Here is a 15033-nt window from a genome sequence, read left to right as displayed (position 1 = left end):
AGGTAGTGAATTGTTACCATTAGCAGTTACTGATACATATGGTTGTTCTTATGTGCTGACTTGTCCTAATTTGCTAAAACTTGACAGTGATGTGGGATGGAAGCATAAAGTGTTCAGCTTCCAAACACCCCTGTCTGGATTCCTTGTAGTGGGATGCGGGACATGTGGAGGATAATTTAAACTCTTAATTTCCTTAGGGTTCCCCTTCAATAAACTTCTATGCTGGTGCAATCTCTGACTATTACAGTTCGTCAACTCAGCAGGCAGTCACAGGCAGCAATGCACTTGTCCTGTTGCCTTGACTGAGAAAGGTTTCTGATCAAAGGGAGCGTAGATTTCAGCAAGCTCCTGGGGTAATATCTCACTGGAGATGAAAGGGCTTGTTCAGAAACAGATTTTGAAGTCTGTAGGGTAAAGATGAGCCAGATGGGTTTGTCTCCATGCAGCTACATTTTATTCTCTGGGGGCTGGATAGAAAGGTGAGACAAGTATTTTGGATTTCCTATTTCCCTTATTGAGGACCATCTATGCTCATCTGAAATTTTTCCTGGCAGAAGCAGTTCTTATCTATTTATTATAGGGTCAAAATATGTCTGCCATCACACAGAGGCATTAGTGGTGGTGGAGGCGAAAAGTGGACCCAAAGGTCCTCTCCCTCCCCCTTACACTCCCATGCATGTGGAAACCATAATGTTGCTGCTGCCTAAATTCCCTGATGGCAAACGGATAGGGATAGAAGGCACTGCCAGTTATAGTGAACACCCCAGAAGAGCAATGCACTGTGTGGCGTGTGTGCTGCTACACTTATTCTGTAATGGTGACGGCAACCCTCATTCCCCAGTGCTTCTGGTGGCCCCAGGGCTTCCCCTGTCTTCCACCAGAACAGACACCGCTCCTACCACCATTGCATGAAGATGCACCACTTTCTCTTCCTCCACACCATTTAGGGTGACCAGAGAGCAAATGTGAAAAATCAGGACAGGGAGTGGGGGGGTAATAGGAGCCTATATAAGAAAAAGATCCAAAAATCGGAACTGTCCCTATAAAATCGGGACATCTGGTCACCCTAACACCATTGCTCAAGCTTTAGAGTCATAACTGAGCCTGCAGTTGGTAAGGTGCTCATGATCTCTATAAAACATGATATAGGATAATTATAACTGTTGCTACTGAGGATTTCGAACTCAGACAAACCTTAGTGGGGAGGCAAAGAGTTCTGCTGAAAAACTGGTCTGATGTTTTTGCTGAGGTGAATAGCTCTTTAGAGGTTCAGGCTTCTCCCATGAACAAATGAGCCAGTGAAGCAGCCTAGCAAAATAAACCTACCTTGCTATTTACATTAAGAGGATAATTGATGCTGAATACTGCATTTGACAGAATGTGATATAAACAAATATCGCACAGAAAAAATATTTCACTGCAGTGTTTTCCACAGAAATTGAGATTAGGGTATGTATTCGAAAATACAGGAAGAGAGGCAAGGACTGATGCGGTGTGAGACTGTTAGGACAAAGGTGGGCTGTATGGCACCATAGTAAAAACTGAAAAATATTTCATGATCATTTTATTAGATTTAACTCTTGTTTTTAAATCATCACACAAATTAGAGTTGGCTAGCCAAGCCTACTATGAAGCACTATATCAGGGGTAGGCAACCTATGGCACGCGTGCTGAAGGCGGCACACGAGCTGATTTTCAGTGGCACTCACACTGCCCGGGTCCTGGCCATCAGTCCGAGGGGCTCTGCATTTTAATTTAATTTTAAATGAAGCTTCTTAAACATTTTAAAAACCTTATTTACTTTACATACAACAATAGTTTAGTTATATATTATAGACTTATAGAAAGAGACCTAAAAACATTAAAATGTATTACTGGCATGCGAAACCTTAAATTAGAGTGAATAAATGAAAACTTGGCACACCACTTCTGAAAGGTTGCTGACCACTGTACTATATCTACATCTTTCTTGTTGTAATTTTGCACAACTCTGTTAATTAACTTCTCAAATGCAGTGCATTCATTTTCGGTGGCTTCTCATGTGTTAGATACTTCCAGTCCTTCATGATATGTTCATGATCAGGCAGAAGGCGACTTCTTTCAGAACACAAAATTCTATTCAATGAGGAAAAAGAACACTCAGCTGTAGCTGTTGTGACTGGAAGTAGAAAGAGATGAATTCCTACTTCTTTCATCCCAGGAAACATAGCACAAAAATTGGATCAAACCATTAGTGATGATAAAGAAGAAGTTGAAATCAAATCTACATTCATTCATCATATGATATTCCACTCTGTGTTCAAATTCTCTATTCTGTCCTGATCACGTGGCAGCCTCATTGCTTTTAGTGCCTCACTCCACTCAACTGTCAGTGCTTTATAAGATAGGCATCTGTAAAAGCTACGTAGAGGTTGATGGAATCCAAAAGTTGTAGAGATGTAAGAATTGAGTCAGTGTACTTTACTTTTTGAGCTGGCTTAACAAACACTACTTGGCCTGGGCTACACTAGCGGGGGGGAGGGGTTTCAAATTAAGATATGCAACTTCAGTTACTCTATTTGCATAGCTGAAGTCGAAGTATCTTAGTTTGACTTACCTAGCCGTCCTCAGGGTGGCAAGTCGACTGCCACGGATCCCCTGTCAACTCCGCTTATTCCTCCTGCTGAGGTGGAGTACGGGCGTCATTTCGGGGATCAATTTATCGCGTCTAGACGAGATGTGATAAATCGATCCCCAATACATCGAACACTACCCACCAATCCGGCGAGTAGTACAGAAGTACCCTTAGTCTTCTTCATTTAAGGAGTTAATATAAGTGTCCTAATTAGTCAACTTCTGAACTGAAGTCTTTGCTTCTTCCAGTGTGTTTTCAGTAGATATCTCTCAGATTGATCCAAGTGTAGCTTCCATTGCTGGACAGAGATCTATTACTGTTGTAGCAGATGCCTAGATGGCATTGTATAATGACGCAAATGGTTTCAACAGTAGACTTACAAGACAGAATGGTGATTGTGTTCTCTGAACTTAGTAGCAAAAGTAGTCCACTAGCCTCACTAATTAGATCCATCCCATCTTGGCAGATACTTTCCAAAGCCAATAATAATGGTTGCAGTAATTTTAAGGCAACAGCCAAGGATCACTCATGAGAAAGCCAGTTGATTTTCACAGGATGGACTAATTTGAACTTCTGTCCCAATATTTTCCAAGACATTCAGTCCTTTTGGACTCTTGCTGAAAAAGAGTATAATGAAGACATTAAGTTTATAGCTTTTTAAATGCCTATTGAAGATTCTGCATCTTGTACTAGTGCTAGTAGTAGATGACCTCTGCAGTGTGTATTGGAGAGATTAGAGTTACACTTTTCTCTGAGCAAAGCTTGTACTCTACTATGTCTTCCAGAGAAGTTTGCAATCTCCATCAAATACACATGCAGCCATCTGTTTCGGGTTCAATTGATAAGCATTTAACCCTTCCAAGATGTGGGTTGTCAGAGATGCAGACGATGTGTCTCTATAAACTGAACATCTAGAAATTCATCTACTGATCTACCACTGATATCAAGATAACATAGGCAGTGACTTAATGCTTGACACCCATTTCCATTGGTGCATTCTTCACCTATGTATGCACATTTTCTGAATGCGGTAAGAGAGTTCTTCACTTTTTCAAGTGCTGAGTCTTTCACTGTTGCACTGCATACTTCTAACCAGTCAGTTGAGTTTCTTGCAGAAAGATAGTGAGCATTTGCTGGTCTTGGTTGAAACCAGTGTCCAACTTCCGGATTAACAAATGACAATGCACTTAACATTGGCCTCCAGCCTGTAGTGTGTGGTATCTGTTGCTTAAAGAGAAAGTATGATGTGACAGCCATGTTTGTTCACATAAACTGTGTTGTGTCTCCAGCATTCTTAACAGCCTCATTAAGTACTGCTAAAATTGGCTTTGACAATGACTGGCTTGTAAGGCTTTCTGCATGTTGATGCAGTCCAGAGGATTGGTGTTTTTCAGCTTTTTCACATAGTTTGTCAGCATTGGCTTTGCTGATCAGTCTAGCAAAACAAGTTCCTCCACTTTTACTATATAAATTATAGTATGCTCACATCTTGAATACTGTATGCAGTCCTGGTCGCCCCATCTCAAAAAAAAAGATATATTGGAGTTGGAAAAGGTACAGAGACGAGCAACTAAAATTATTAGGCATATGGAACAGTTTCCATATGAGGAGAGATTAAAAAGACTGGGGAACTTTCTGGCTTGGAAAAGAGACTGTTAAGGGGCAGGTTGGGGGGGGGGGGGTTCTATAAAAACTTGACTGGTGTGGAGAAAGTGAAAAGCTCCCTCACATAACACAAGAACTAGGGGTCACTCAATGACATTAATTGACAGCAGGTTTTAAACAAACAAAAGGAAATGCCTCTTCACACAACATACAGTCAGCCTGTGGAACTTTTTGTTGTGAAGGCCAAAACTAGAACAGGATTCAAAAAAGAACTAGATAAGTTCATGGAGGATATGTCTATCAATGGTTATTAGCCAGGATGGGCAGGGATGCAACACCATGCTCTTGAGAACTTCTGTTTGCCCGAAGCTGGAAATGGACGACAGGGAATAGATCACTAAATAATTGCCTTGTTCTGTTAATTCCATTTGAAGCACCTGGCATTGGCCACTGTCAGAAGACAGAGTACTGGGCTAGATGGACCATTTGTCTGACCCAATATGGCCGTTCTTATGTAAAAATTAATTATAATAAAAATGATTAGTACAGAAACTCCTAAAACACCAGCCAAAATTGATCACTTGGGCAACACAGCTCTGTCTGCTGGATACCTAGGCAGAGTAGGTGAGTTCCTGTAAATACAGTCTGGTTCTGAAGCCTTCCCCCCAACCCTGGCTCATCACTATCTGTCAGGGTAGAGCTCATTCAGACCTTGCTTACAAATCATAATTTTAAATTATAAGGTTGGCCAACATTGCTGAAACGAATGTGCCAACATTGTCAGAAAAAACAACAACTGTCTTTGTTCGTACTTTTGTTCATACTTTTCAAGCCTATTATACTTTTTCAGGTACAAGTATTTTATCATACATTGTATATGCTTTTAAAGTGTATATTAATGTTCCAAGTTCAATTCAAATTTTCAACCAATGACAAAATTGGTAACACTGCTGTAACTAGCTGACCAGTGTGAGGGTGTTGGGGAAATTCAGGGGGGATGTACAGCCCCCTGGGGGGATGTAGGGAAGGCCCAGTTTCACTGAATTAAGTCTCCTGCTGCAGCACCTCAGTAGGTTACATCAAAGAGGAACTGCAGTGACTAAGCATTTGGATGCCTGTGCCTTTAAGAACTCAGCCCTGGGAAGCCCATGCTGAGAGGTAGTCTATGGGAGGGGAGATAAAAAAAAACCCCTCTGTTCCTCCCCACCCTATTTTTTTGGCTAAACACTGATGTCTCAGTCCACTATGGTAACTGTTACCCCCTCTCCCCCTGCCTGTGCTTGGGGTTTTGCCCTCTGTTACTCTCTGGCAGTGCCTCACACCTACGCTTAACTCTGTCTCCTTCCCCTCCCCCCATCCCTGATTTTGCTTTCAGCCCCTATCCTAACCCCACTTCCAGCTGCTTGACCTCCCCAGCCAGTTTTCACCCCCTGCTCAGACCCTGGCCACCTCCCTCCTCTGATTTCCCCCCTTTGCCCCTTTTTAACTCCTGTAAAAAGCAGTCAGCAGAATCTTATGGCTAATAAGGGCAGGGTGAAGGGCAATGGCTTCAGCAGATGTTACTGATCGTGCTCAGTTTGTGTGAACATGCAAAAAAGCCCCTCTGATCAAATAAAAAGGCCCCTCTGCCCACCCACCCTATTTTTTTTTTTTGCCAAACACTGGTCTCAGTCCACCGGGGTAACTGTTACCCCCGCTGCCCCTCCCTGTGCTGGGGTTTTACCCTCTGCGACCCTCTGGCAGTGCCTCACCCCTCAGCTTAACTCCATCTCCTCCCGCCCCCCATCCCTGATTTTGCCTTCAGCCTCTATCCTAACCCTGCTTCCAGCTGCTTTACTCTCCTGACCAGCCAATTTTTGACCCTCGGTCACGCCCCCTCCTTCAATTTACCCCCTTTTAGCCTCTGTAAGAAGCAGTCAGCAGAATCTTATGGCTAATGAGGGCAGGGTGAAAGGCAGTGGCTTCAGCAGATGATACCTACCATGCTCAGTTCATGTGAGCATGCTCACTACACCCTAAGTAGCACATTCCTACAGAGAGCAGTTTCCTACGCTACACCTGTGCTGTTCCCAGAAGTACTGGAATGTCCTGCGGTCTGGGAACATGTGAGCAGCCACTCTAGTAGCTATTCTGCACTAGCTGTTTAGGTTAATCCACTTCCAATAGCAATTGCTATTCTAGGCTTTTGCTCTGTGTAGACAAGCCTTAACGCTTCAAAAAAAAACAAAGCTGAGAGTTTTACCTATATCACCTGACTCCAGGAGCTCGGGCTTTACAAAAAAACCAAATCAAATATTGTGATACTGGCAATGGTGGCAACACTCCTCTACCCTCAGAGTCCACATGAGTTTGTTGCTGCTGGAGCAGAGATCTGGGCTTAAGGCTTTGCAAAACGTTACACCCAAACCTCTAATTAGTGCCCCAGTGCCATGGATTTAACTTGAGATGTTCTGCATTGTCCTGTTAAACACTTGTGAGTAAAGTTAAGCATTCATATAAGTCTCTGCAAGATCTGGCCCAAAGTGACTTTTTCTTTGTGACAGATTTTAAAATGGGACCAACTTTGCTCAAAGTCTTGTGAAACTTTTGACAAACCTGAGCCCCAGTCCTATTGGACTCCATGCAGGTACCAGAAACTGAAAATACTCAGCAAACACTTTTACAAGCTGTATTACAAGAGCCCACTCAACTCTTAGTGGAAAACAACCTAAACACCAGTTTTACAAACTTCCTGGGTTATGGGACCTAAACCACAGGAATATACATGCCAGTTGTTAGTGGGAGGAGTGATAATAAGTTCTATGGTTTCTCACCTCAAGCCTCGTGAAACTTGTAACTTATGTTGATTTCAGCTAAAAAGTACCACTTTATAATATTGTGTTAGTCTTCTATAAAATTTGATTTATACGCACAAGACAGCTGTATGCCATACTACAAATATTTTTGAATGACCCTTTTTATCTTACAATGATATCTCTATTTAAAATACAGATGTGAAGAAGATCAAGTAATAGACGTTACCCTCCCATAGTATAGAAATGCTACAGATTTCAGGAGGGAAAGATCCTGTAGTATAGATTTCTTTTGCCGTTGGTCATAAAAGACATCCACTCTGATGTAAAAGATAAGTGCTGATAATGATTAACATCAAACTGGAAAATGGGGGCATTTCAAATAAACTGACAGTTTAGCCTCTGTGTCAGTGACATGCTTGAAAGGAGAGAAATATACCGTAACCTACATTTCAAAGGTCACAGTAATACTGCCCCTAGCATTTTCAAAGCCATGATTTATGTGCCAGTGTATTAGCAATATGGATGGTTTCAAGGTTTGGTCTGTTCTGCTGATTATAGTTTACAGTCTGTGCCAAAGATGTATGCTGTGTGGTATTTCAACACATATTGAAATAGGTAAGATACATACAAAATATGCATTTTAGCATAATATTTTAAATTGCTTGCAAAGGAAAGTGGATACAGGATTGGATAGAAAATCGGATCACTGGAAAGTGAAGGACAGTGATCATGCAAATTCCATCTTTCTTAGACTAAATAGCAGATATGAATGTCTGAGTATATATCCTGTCTGGAGCTTGTGCTGTAGCACTAGTTTTCCTGTTTATTTTTATGTTGGGTGTTTAAATCAATGTGAATTCTTTTATCTTCTAAAATGTGTGCATCATGTAATTGGAATGTTTGTATTTTTGTCTATGGATCTTATCCAAAAATGGACTGGTTTGCAGAAAGAAGAGAAGAATTAGCCTAATGCTTAACTTCACCAATGCTATCATCTTTCTGATCACAGAATATGGGATATTTAAATTACAACTGATTTTCTCGGAAATAATTTATGGCTTATTTATATTTCTGAATGTTCTTTGTTGCTACATGAGTGTCTTAATTATATCAGCTTTCTCTGTTCAAATTGTTTTTAATAATACTGTACATTTTCAAAGCACTGTATATTAACTTGTTTGTAAAATAGGTAGTGAAGTATGATGCTGAATTTGTCATATAAAAATAAAAGTGCCAAAATCTCTGTTGTACTTTTATTTGAGGTAGGTAAATATCCAGTTAAGCTAATGCCAAATAACATTATGCAACACAGAATCAAGGAGAGATGGGGCAAACTGGAGTGGAGGGCAGGGAAGAGGAATTATAAATATTTTTGTTTAAATTTTTAAATAAATTCATTTTATTGCATCTGCTTTCTGTAAATATTCTACTAAATGGGTTTACTAGCAAGAATATTAATGGAAACAGTGAATTTTAAGTGAATATTGCAGAATGTTCGCTCACAACAAATTTTTAATTCATTATTTGTGAGTACTTGCACCAGAAATCCTGACTCTTAGTATTCATCTTAACCAAATAGGGAATAAAAACATAGCATGTGGCCTTTGGCCAATCAAACTTTCAAATTTCAAATATTTGCAGTTGTGAACAAGTTACAGACTAAGATTATGCACAGAATTTATTCAGGTCCAGATTGTGCCCTCTTATAGTGTGTAGTACTGTAGGCTGGATCCTGCAAAGACATATGCAGATGCTTAACTTTGTACACCATGAGTAGTCCCATTGAAATTAATAGGACAACTCATAGTGCGTAAAGTTAAGTAGGTGCATACATCTTTGCAGGATGTAGGGTTAAGGTGCTTACTGTGAATAAGGATGGCAGAATCTGGTCCTCTGTCAGTAACTTGAAATAACAAAATTGAGATAATTCCAATCTGCTTGCAGAAAATTCAGAGACAAAATTTGACAGATTTATCCAAATTAATCCACTCATTCTAATCAAGGACAAAATTGATATATTTTCCAAATTAAAAAAAGGCTACATTTATTTAACCTATTGATCATGATTACCTGAGTAATGTTCCTTATAATTTGCTACTGGGTCACAATTTTGTCTGAAAATACCACTCATTGGACCCAATCTTTCTCCCGCTGATGTCAAGCCTGTTATCACTGAAGCAAATTGGAGTTCTGCCATTCACTGAAGTGGTGGCAGGACTGGACCCATACCATAGTTAATAAAGATATCCAGTGCTAATGCAGGTAAAGACATTTCATTTCCTAAGCCATTTCTAGTTTACAGATCCATGAGTTACACATTCTAGAAAACAAACCTGGCAGAAATGGAATTTGATTTCATATAACATCTTTCATGTTCACATTTCTCAAAGGACTTTAAAATTAATTATGTAGTCAAAATGTTGACTAAATTTGGTGCAGGTAGCAATGCTTCCTTGCACTCTGCTTGCTCGGCCATACAAAAAGATGTGCATGGACAAACATATACATCTGAGTGGAGCTCCATTGAAGTCCATTCTTGGGGCTCTACCATTGTAAAGATCTGTTTGCATAGAACAATTTGAAGAATCAATATATTTGATTAATCATGTTTATGGAGGAATAGAAGAAATAAATTGCCAATCCAAGAATTCCAGGCACTGGAAATTATATCTCTTCTTTGTTTAAAATATAGAACTAAGAAGTTGGAAAGGCCTATTAAGTCATCTTGTCTACTCCCTTGCTGATGAGAGATTGTTCCCTAAAGTATCTGTGGGTGCTTTGTATACTATAGTTTTACATTAATAGTCAAAATGAAACCAGTATTCATAGCAAGAATTGAATAGCTGGTGGGTTTGCAGTTTGAACCAAATCATTTTGCAGAGAGAATATATGTAAATAAATTGTCTCCAGGGATTATCACATTAACACAAGTCAAATGTAATCAAAGTTTGAACAATATTTCACTTTAAAATAGTGATGTCCATTTATTTTATTCTATAGTGTGATGCTTGCCTAGTAAGTACTGCTTGGCAATGTGCATGCCTAACTGATCAGTGAGTGAACACTGTCTTTACTTTGCTGATTGCAGATTTTTGTTTTTCATGTATGGTAAAAATTAATCAAGTAGTTAAACATTAACAATGGGTCACAGGTTATATCTGATCCAATACCTTAGGGGAACAAAGAAACTTAAATGGTATATCTATAATAAGAATTAATTAAAATTACAAGAATTACTTTCAAACTCAAATTCCAAGTAGCCTATCTAGTGGTACCTAGAATTTTGTGGAACATACCATATCAAAGCTGTGTGAATGAGCATTCCATTCCTTAATTGTGATAGTCTGGGCTAGGATGTAAGGAGACCCTTTGTTGTGTTATGGTACTAGGCTGGCCAATGCAGCTTGTGGTTTCTGGGAACTGGAGAGCCAAGGAGAACAAGGTCTCAATCTGTGACCAAAAGCATCAAAGAAATATTTATTAAAACCGAGTACTATCTATTTGCTATGAGTAGAGAACATGTCATTTACCACATGGGAAATGTCAAGAGGAATGATGTTCTGTATGCCAATGCCGGTTGTATTATAAATACACTTCAATTCATTCTAGCACCTACATTTTGACAAAAAGAACAGGAGTACTTGTGGTTCCTTAGAAACTAACACATTTATTTGAGCACAAGCTTTTGTGGGCTACAGCCCACTTCTTTCCATTCTATGCATCCGATGAAGTGGGCTGTAGCCCACGAAAGCTTATGCTCAAATAAATGTGTTAGTCTCTAAGATGCCACAAGTACTCCTGTTCTCTTTGCGGATACAGACTAACACAGCTGCTACTCTGAAACCTACATTTTGACAGTACTTCTAACTAAAGCTGGGCCTAGCCACAATACTTTTAAGTTAGTTTTTAATATTATATGTTGTTTTTCAGCACACCGAGCTCTGGAATTTTTCAGTAAACATGAGGGGAATGTTAAATATAGAAAGGTAAGGAAGTATATTATTGCTTAATTGCATATATGTTGTGACAATTTCCTCTGCCCACTTTTTGTCTATTTGTCAATCTTCAGACAGTGAGCTCATCAGATTCACGCCTTTTCTGTGTGGAAAGTGCTCTGCCTATGCTGCACGCAACCGAAAATAAATACATAATAACTACCATTAGGTATACACTGTGTAGTTGTACAGAATTTTTTCTGCTTGTATTCTTGCAACTGTCTTAAATTAATTAGCATTCCTCTTGAGGTAGATGTCTGGAGGAATTAATCAATTACTCCTGGAATGGAGATTTAACAACAAAAACAAATAACAAACAAAAGTCAAGTTTGTGTTTTCATCAGCCACATGTAATATCACTTCAGATTAGAGAAAAGGTTCATGTAATTATAGCACACTCCTAGAGCCTTACCGCAGCCAGAAAAACACTTTAAGCATGTGCTTCTCTTTAAGTATGTCTGAGTAATCGCATTAAATGTGTGCATACATACTTGTATATACAGTAAAAGCTTTGTTATCTGGCATGTTGGGGAAGTTGGAATTTTTGATTAACTGGCACCTCCTGTTAACTAAGAGTTATACTTACCAATGGAATACCAATTTTCAAAGAATTAGAATACAATAAAATGAATAAAGTAGAAAATAGTAAACAGCTACTCACCAATCCAGTAGTAGTAGTACTGCACTACAGAGTGGTTGGTTTCTTGAAGCACTTAGGTGCATTCAAGTAAAGATTTCTATACAGTAGGTTATCTTATGACGCTACATATCACTGTGGCCTGCACATGACATACACCCAGATCACTAAAAATACACTTAGCACTAAAACTATACTGACATAATTTAATCTTTCTCTGATGATTCAGAAGGCACTTCACGATCTTGCAGTGCATCAGGGTCATCATTATCAACATCAGTTATCATTGTAGATGTAGAAGGTTGGGCTGAATCTGTAATGACCCTATGACACACTCTGGAAACTGCTTTTTTGAATAAATCCCTGATATCAGCTTGATTACTTGTCTTCTGCCTCTTTTGCATAAGAGTAGAGTGCAGAATGTGCAATTGCATAACCTCCTGAGCAGTATACTAGTTTCACTTACTAGATTGAAGATTTGTATTGGTAGATATCAGTAATGCCGGTTAATAGAGCTTTCTGATTGATAACGGTGTCGGATAACACAGCTTTTACTGCGTTTAAAGTGCTTTTGGTATCCTTCAGTGCAATATAAATGTTATTATAACATTTAGGGTTGTCGAGCAATTAAAAAAATTAATCGCACGGTTAAACAATAATACAATACCATTTATTTAAATATTTTTTGACGTTTTCTACATTTTCAAATATATTGATTTCAGTAACAACACAATGCAAAATATACAGTGCTTGCTTTTATTTATTTTTATTACAAATATTTGCACTGTAAAAAAACAGAACCACCCAAAAAGAAAATCGGCCTGCTGGTGGCATCTGACTCAGATGATGACAATGAACATGCATCAGTCTGTACTGATTTGGATTGTTATCGAGCAGAACCCATCATCAGCATGGACACATGTCCCCTGGAGTGGTGACTGAAGCATGAAGTGACATATGAATTTTTAGCACATCTGGCACATAAATATCTTGTGATGCTGGTTACAAAAGTGCCACGCAAATGCCTGTTCTTGCTTTCAGGTGACATTGTAAACAAGAAGCAGTCAGCAATATTGCCTGCAAATTGTAAACAAACTTCTTTGTCTGAGCGATTGGCTGAACAAGAAGTGGGACTGAGTGAACTTGCAGGCTCTAAAGTTTTAGATTATTTTTCTTTCTGAGTGCAGTTATGTAACAAAAAAAAATCTACATTTGTAAGTTTCACGATAAACTGATTGCACTACAGTACTTGTATGAGGTGAATTGAAAAATACTATTTCTTTTATCATTTTTACAGTGCAAATATTTGTAATAAAAATAATATAAAGTGAGCACTTTATGTTCTGTGTTGTAATAGAAATCAATATATTTGAAAATGTAGAAAAACATCCCAAAATAGTTGATAAATTTCCATTAGTATTCTATTGTTTAACAGTGCGATTAATCACGATTAATTTTTTAATCACAATTTAATTTTTTTGAGTTAATCATGTGAATTAACTGTGATTAATTAACAGCCCTATTTATATTATTTGGTCTTTTCTCAGAGTATTGGTTTTACTTAAGTGTCTGTCCAATATTTTATTTTTTGTTATATAATGTGAAAATTTTTGTTTTGTTTTGTGTGTTTGTTTTTGAAATCACTACAATATAAACCAGTTAGTTTAGACTCTTTTTTTTTCCTGCCTCACCCCTAATCTTGTAAACTGAAGTAATGTATTTGACTATTAGTTTTACTTTGGCAATATCTTGCTGAAGTGTAAATGTTCTCTTTGACTCATTGCACCTTAAGTGTTCACTATAACCTTTTTCTGTTGTCATTAATTGTATTCGGATTTCTTGTTCCCTCATCCTTTCCTCTCCCAGTTGTTACTAAACCACCAGGATGCATTTCAGGCTGGGAGCCTTTATCCTGATGCCTTTTATCCTGTTATCTGCCGGAATGGTAAGAAGAGGATTTATTATAGTGGAGCTGTAGTTAAAGTTAAGAACAATTTCTGTTTAAAGATAGATTTCTAAATGCTCTAAAATCTGCGTAGTTACTCGGATTGCTTTGAAATTTTGTGGCTTCCTGGAGCTTTGGGTGGGGATAACAATCCACATTTGGGGTTGTTTGAGCAAGGGGTTCCTCAGACACAATCCTCTGAAAGAATCAGCTCTTAAAATTCACAGATTCTACTGACTTTTTGGGCACGTGTGGCCTCTAAAGTTCTCCTGGCGTAATGGGGCACAAAAGGGAAGGTGAGCTGAAAATGGTGGCAGAAGTGGGGGGAGAGACACTGTAGTAAGGTGCATGTCCGGGCCTGTCTAGTTTTGGCCCATTGCCCTCTCCAATCAGTCAGGAATGCTTCAGCTTGATGCAACACCAGTGTTCTTTATTTACAGTTGTTTTCCCACCACAACTTTCCACCTATGTACGAGTTTCGCAGCCAACTTTGCCAAGGGCAGGCCTGGCCAGTAACAGACCAGACGGTTCCCAGCTCCCTCTGTGCCTGGTCTTTCTCTTCCCCCCACACTCCTCTGGTTTCCTCTCAGCCTTTATAGCCCTGGCTAATGAGGCTGGAAGATGCTGCCCGTTACCAGGCAGATGCAGGGCTATCCAGCCAGTCCCAATCCATTCCCCTAGAGTGGGGCTGGAGTGGCAGGGGCTGATTAAGTGCTTCTCACTCAGCACCCTGTCACAGACACATACCAGTCTTCTCTTAAGTTAGGTCTACACATCAGTATAACTTAGGGGAGAGTGAATAATCCACACCCCTGAGAGATGTAAATTACACCAACCTAAGCACCAGCATGGACAGTGCTATGCCAGCTGGAGAACTTCTTCTGCCAACACAGCTGCCACCTCTCACAGAGGTGGAGTTAAGCCAACAGAAGAGCTCTGTCCAGTTGACTTCCAGTGTCTTCACCAGAAACTCTACAGCGGCGCAGCTGCAGTGTAGACATAGCTTATCTCATGACTGTTTGGGGGCCTATTTGAAATAAATTTGAATCTTAATCCTTTTTTTTAGAGAACGAAAGTCCATATAAAAAAATTACTACTACAACTGGCATTGTTGGTACCAATAGCTAAGTCTTCCCATGTTTCCAATTCATCTCCCCTGAAAAGCAAAAGGAAAATAGTAGGCAGTGAAAATCATCTAGAAGACCCTGTCAATTTTGTTACCATTTATACATAAAATCATGTTCTTTTCATCCATCTTCTTTCTGGATTCTAGAAAATCTATTTGCTCTCTTTCTCCCCCAATAAAAGAGCTGCACTTGGATAGAATTCAAAGTTACACTACTAGGCACTGTAAAATTAACTCCCAGAGCATTACATCGACATACAGAATTTGCTTTCCTGGCTCAGTATTAGATGAGACCAGATCTGAATTGTCCAAGTCA

The 15033-nt window shown here is 39.2% G+C and overlaps 1 protein-coding gene across 2 annotated transcripts in view; it reads left to right on the top strand.

The window, feature by feature from the left end:
* Positions 1-7511: 7511 nt before the first annotated feature.
* The window catches only part of GPLD1 (glycosylphosphatidylinositol specific phospholipase D1), a 40012-nt gene continuing 32490 nt past the window's right edge, over positions 7512-15033 (top strand). Inside the window, exons 1-3 of one of the 2 annotated variants that reach the window (XM_050941811.1) lie at positions 7512-7629; positions 10945-11000; positions 13513-13591. In XM_050941811.1, coding sequence (XP_050797768.1) covers positions 7512-7629; positions 10945-11000; positions 13513-13591 — 253 coding nt within the window. The remainder of the gene's footprint in view (positions 7630-10944; positions 11001-13512; positions 13592-15033) is intronic. The other variant, XM_050941812.1, reaches the window with a different exon arrangement.

Source organism: Gopherus flavomarginatus, chromosome 2 (genome assembly GCF_025201925.1).
Source record: "Gopherus flavomarginatus isolate rGopFla2 chromosome 2, rGopFla2.mat.asm, whole genome shotgun sequence".
Taxonomy (NCBI): domain Eukaryota; kingdom Metazoa; phylum Chordata; order Testudines; family Testudinidae; genus Gopherus; species Gopherus flavomarginatus.
This window is presented reverse-complemented; position numbering and strand designations above follow the sequence as displayed.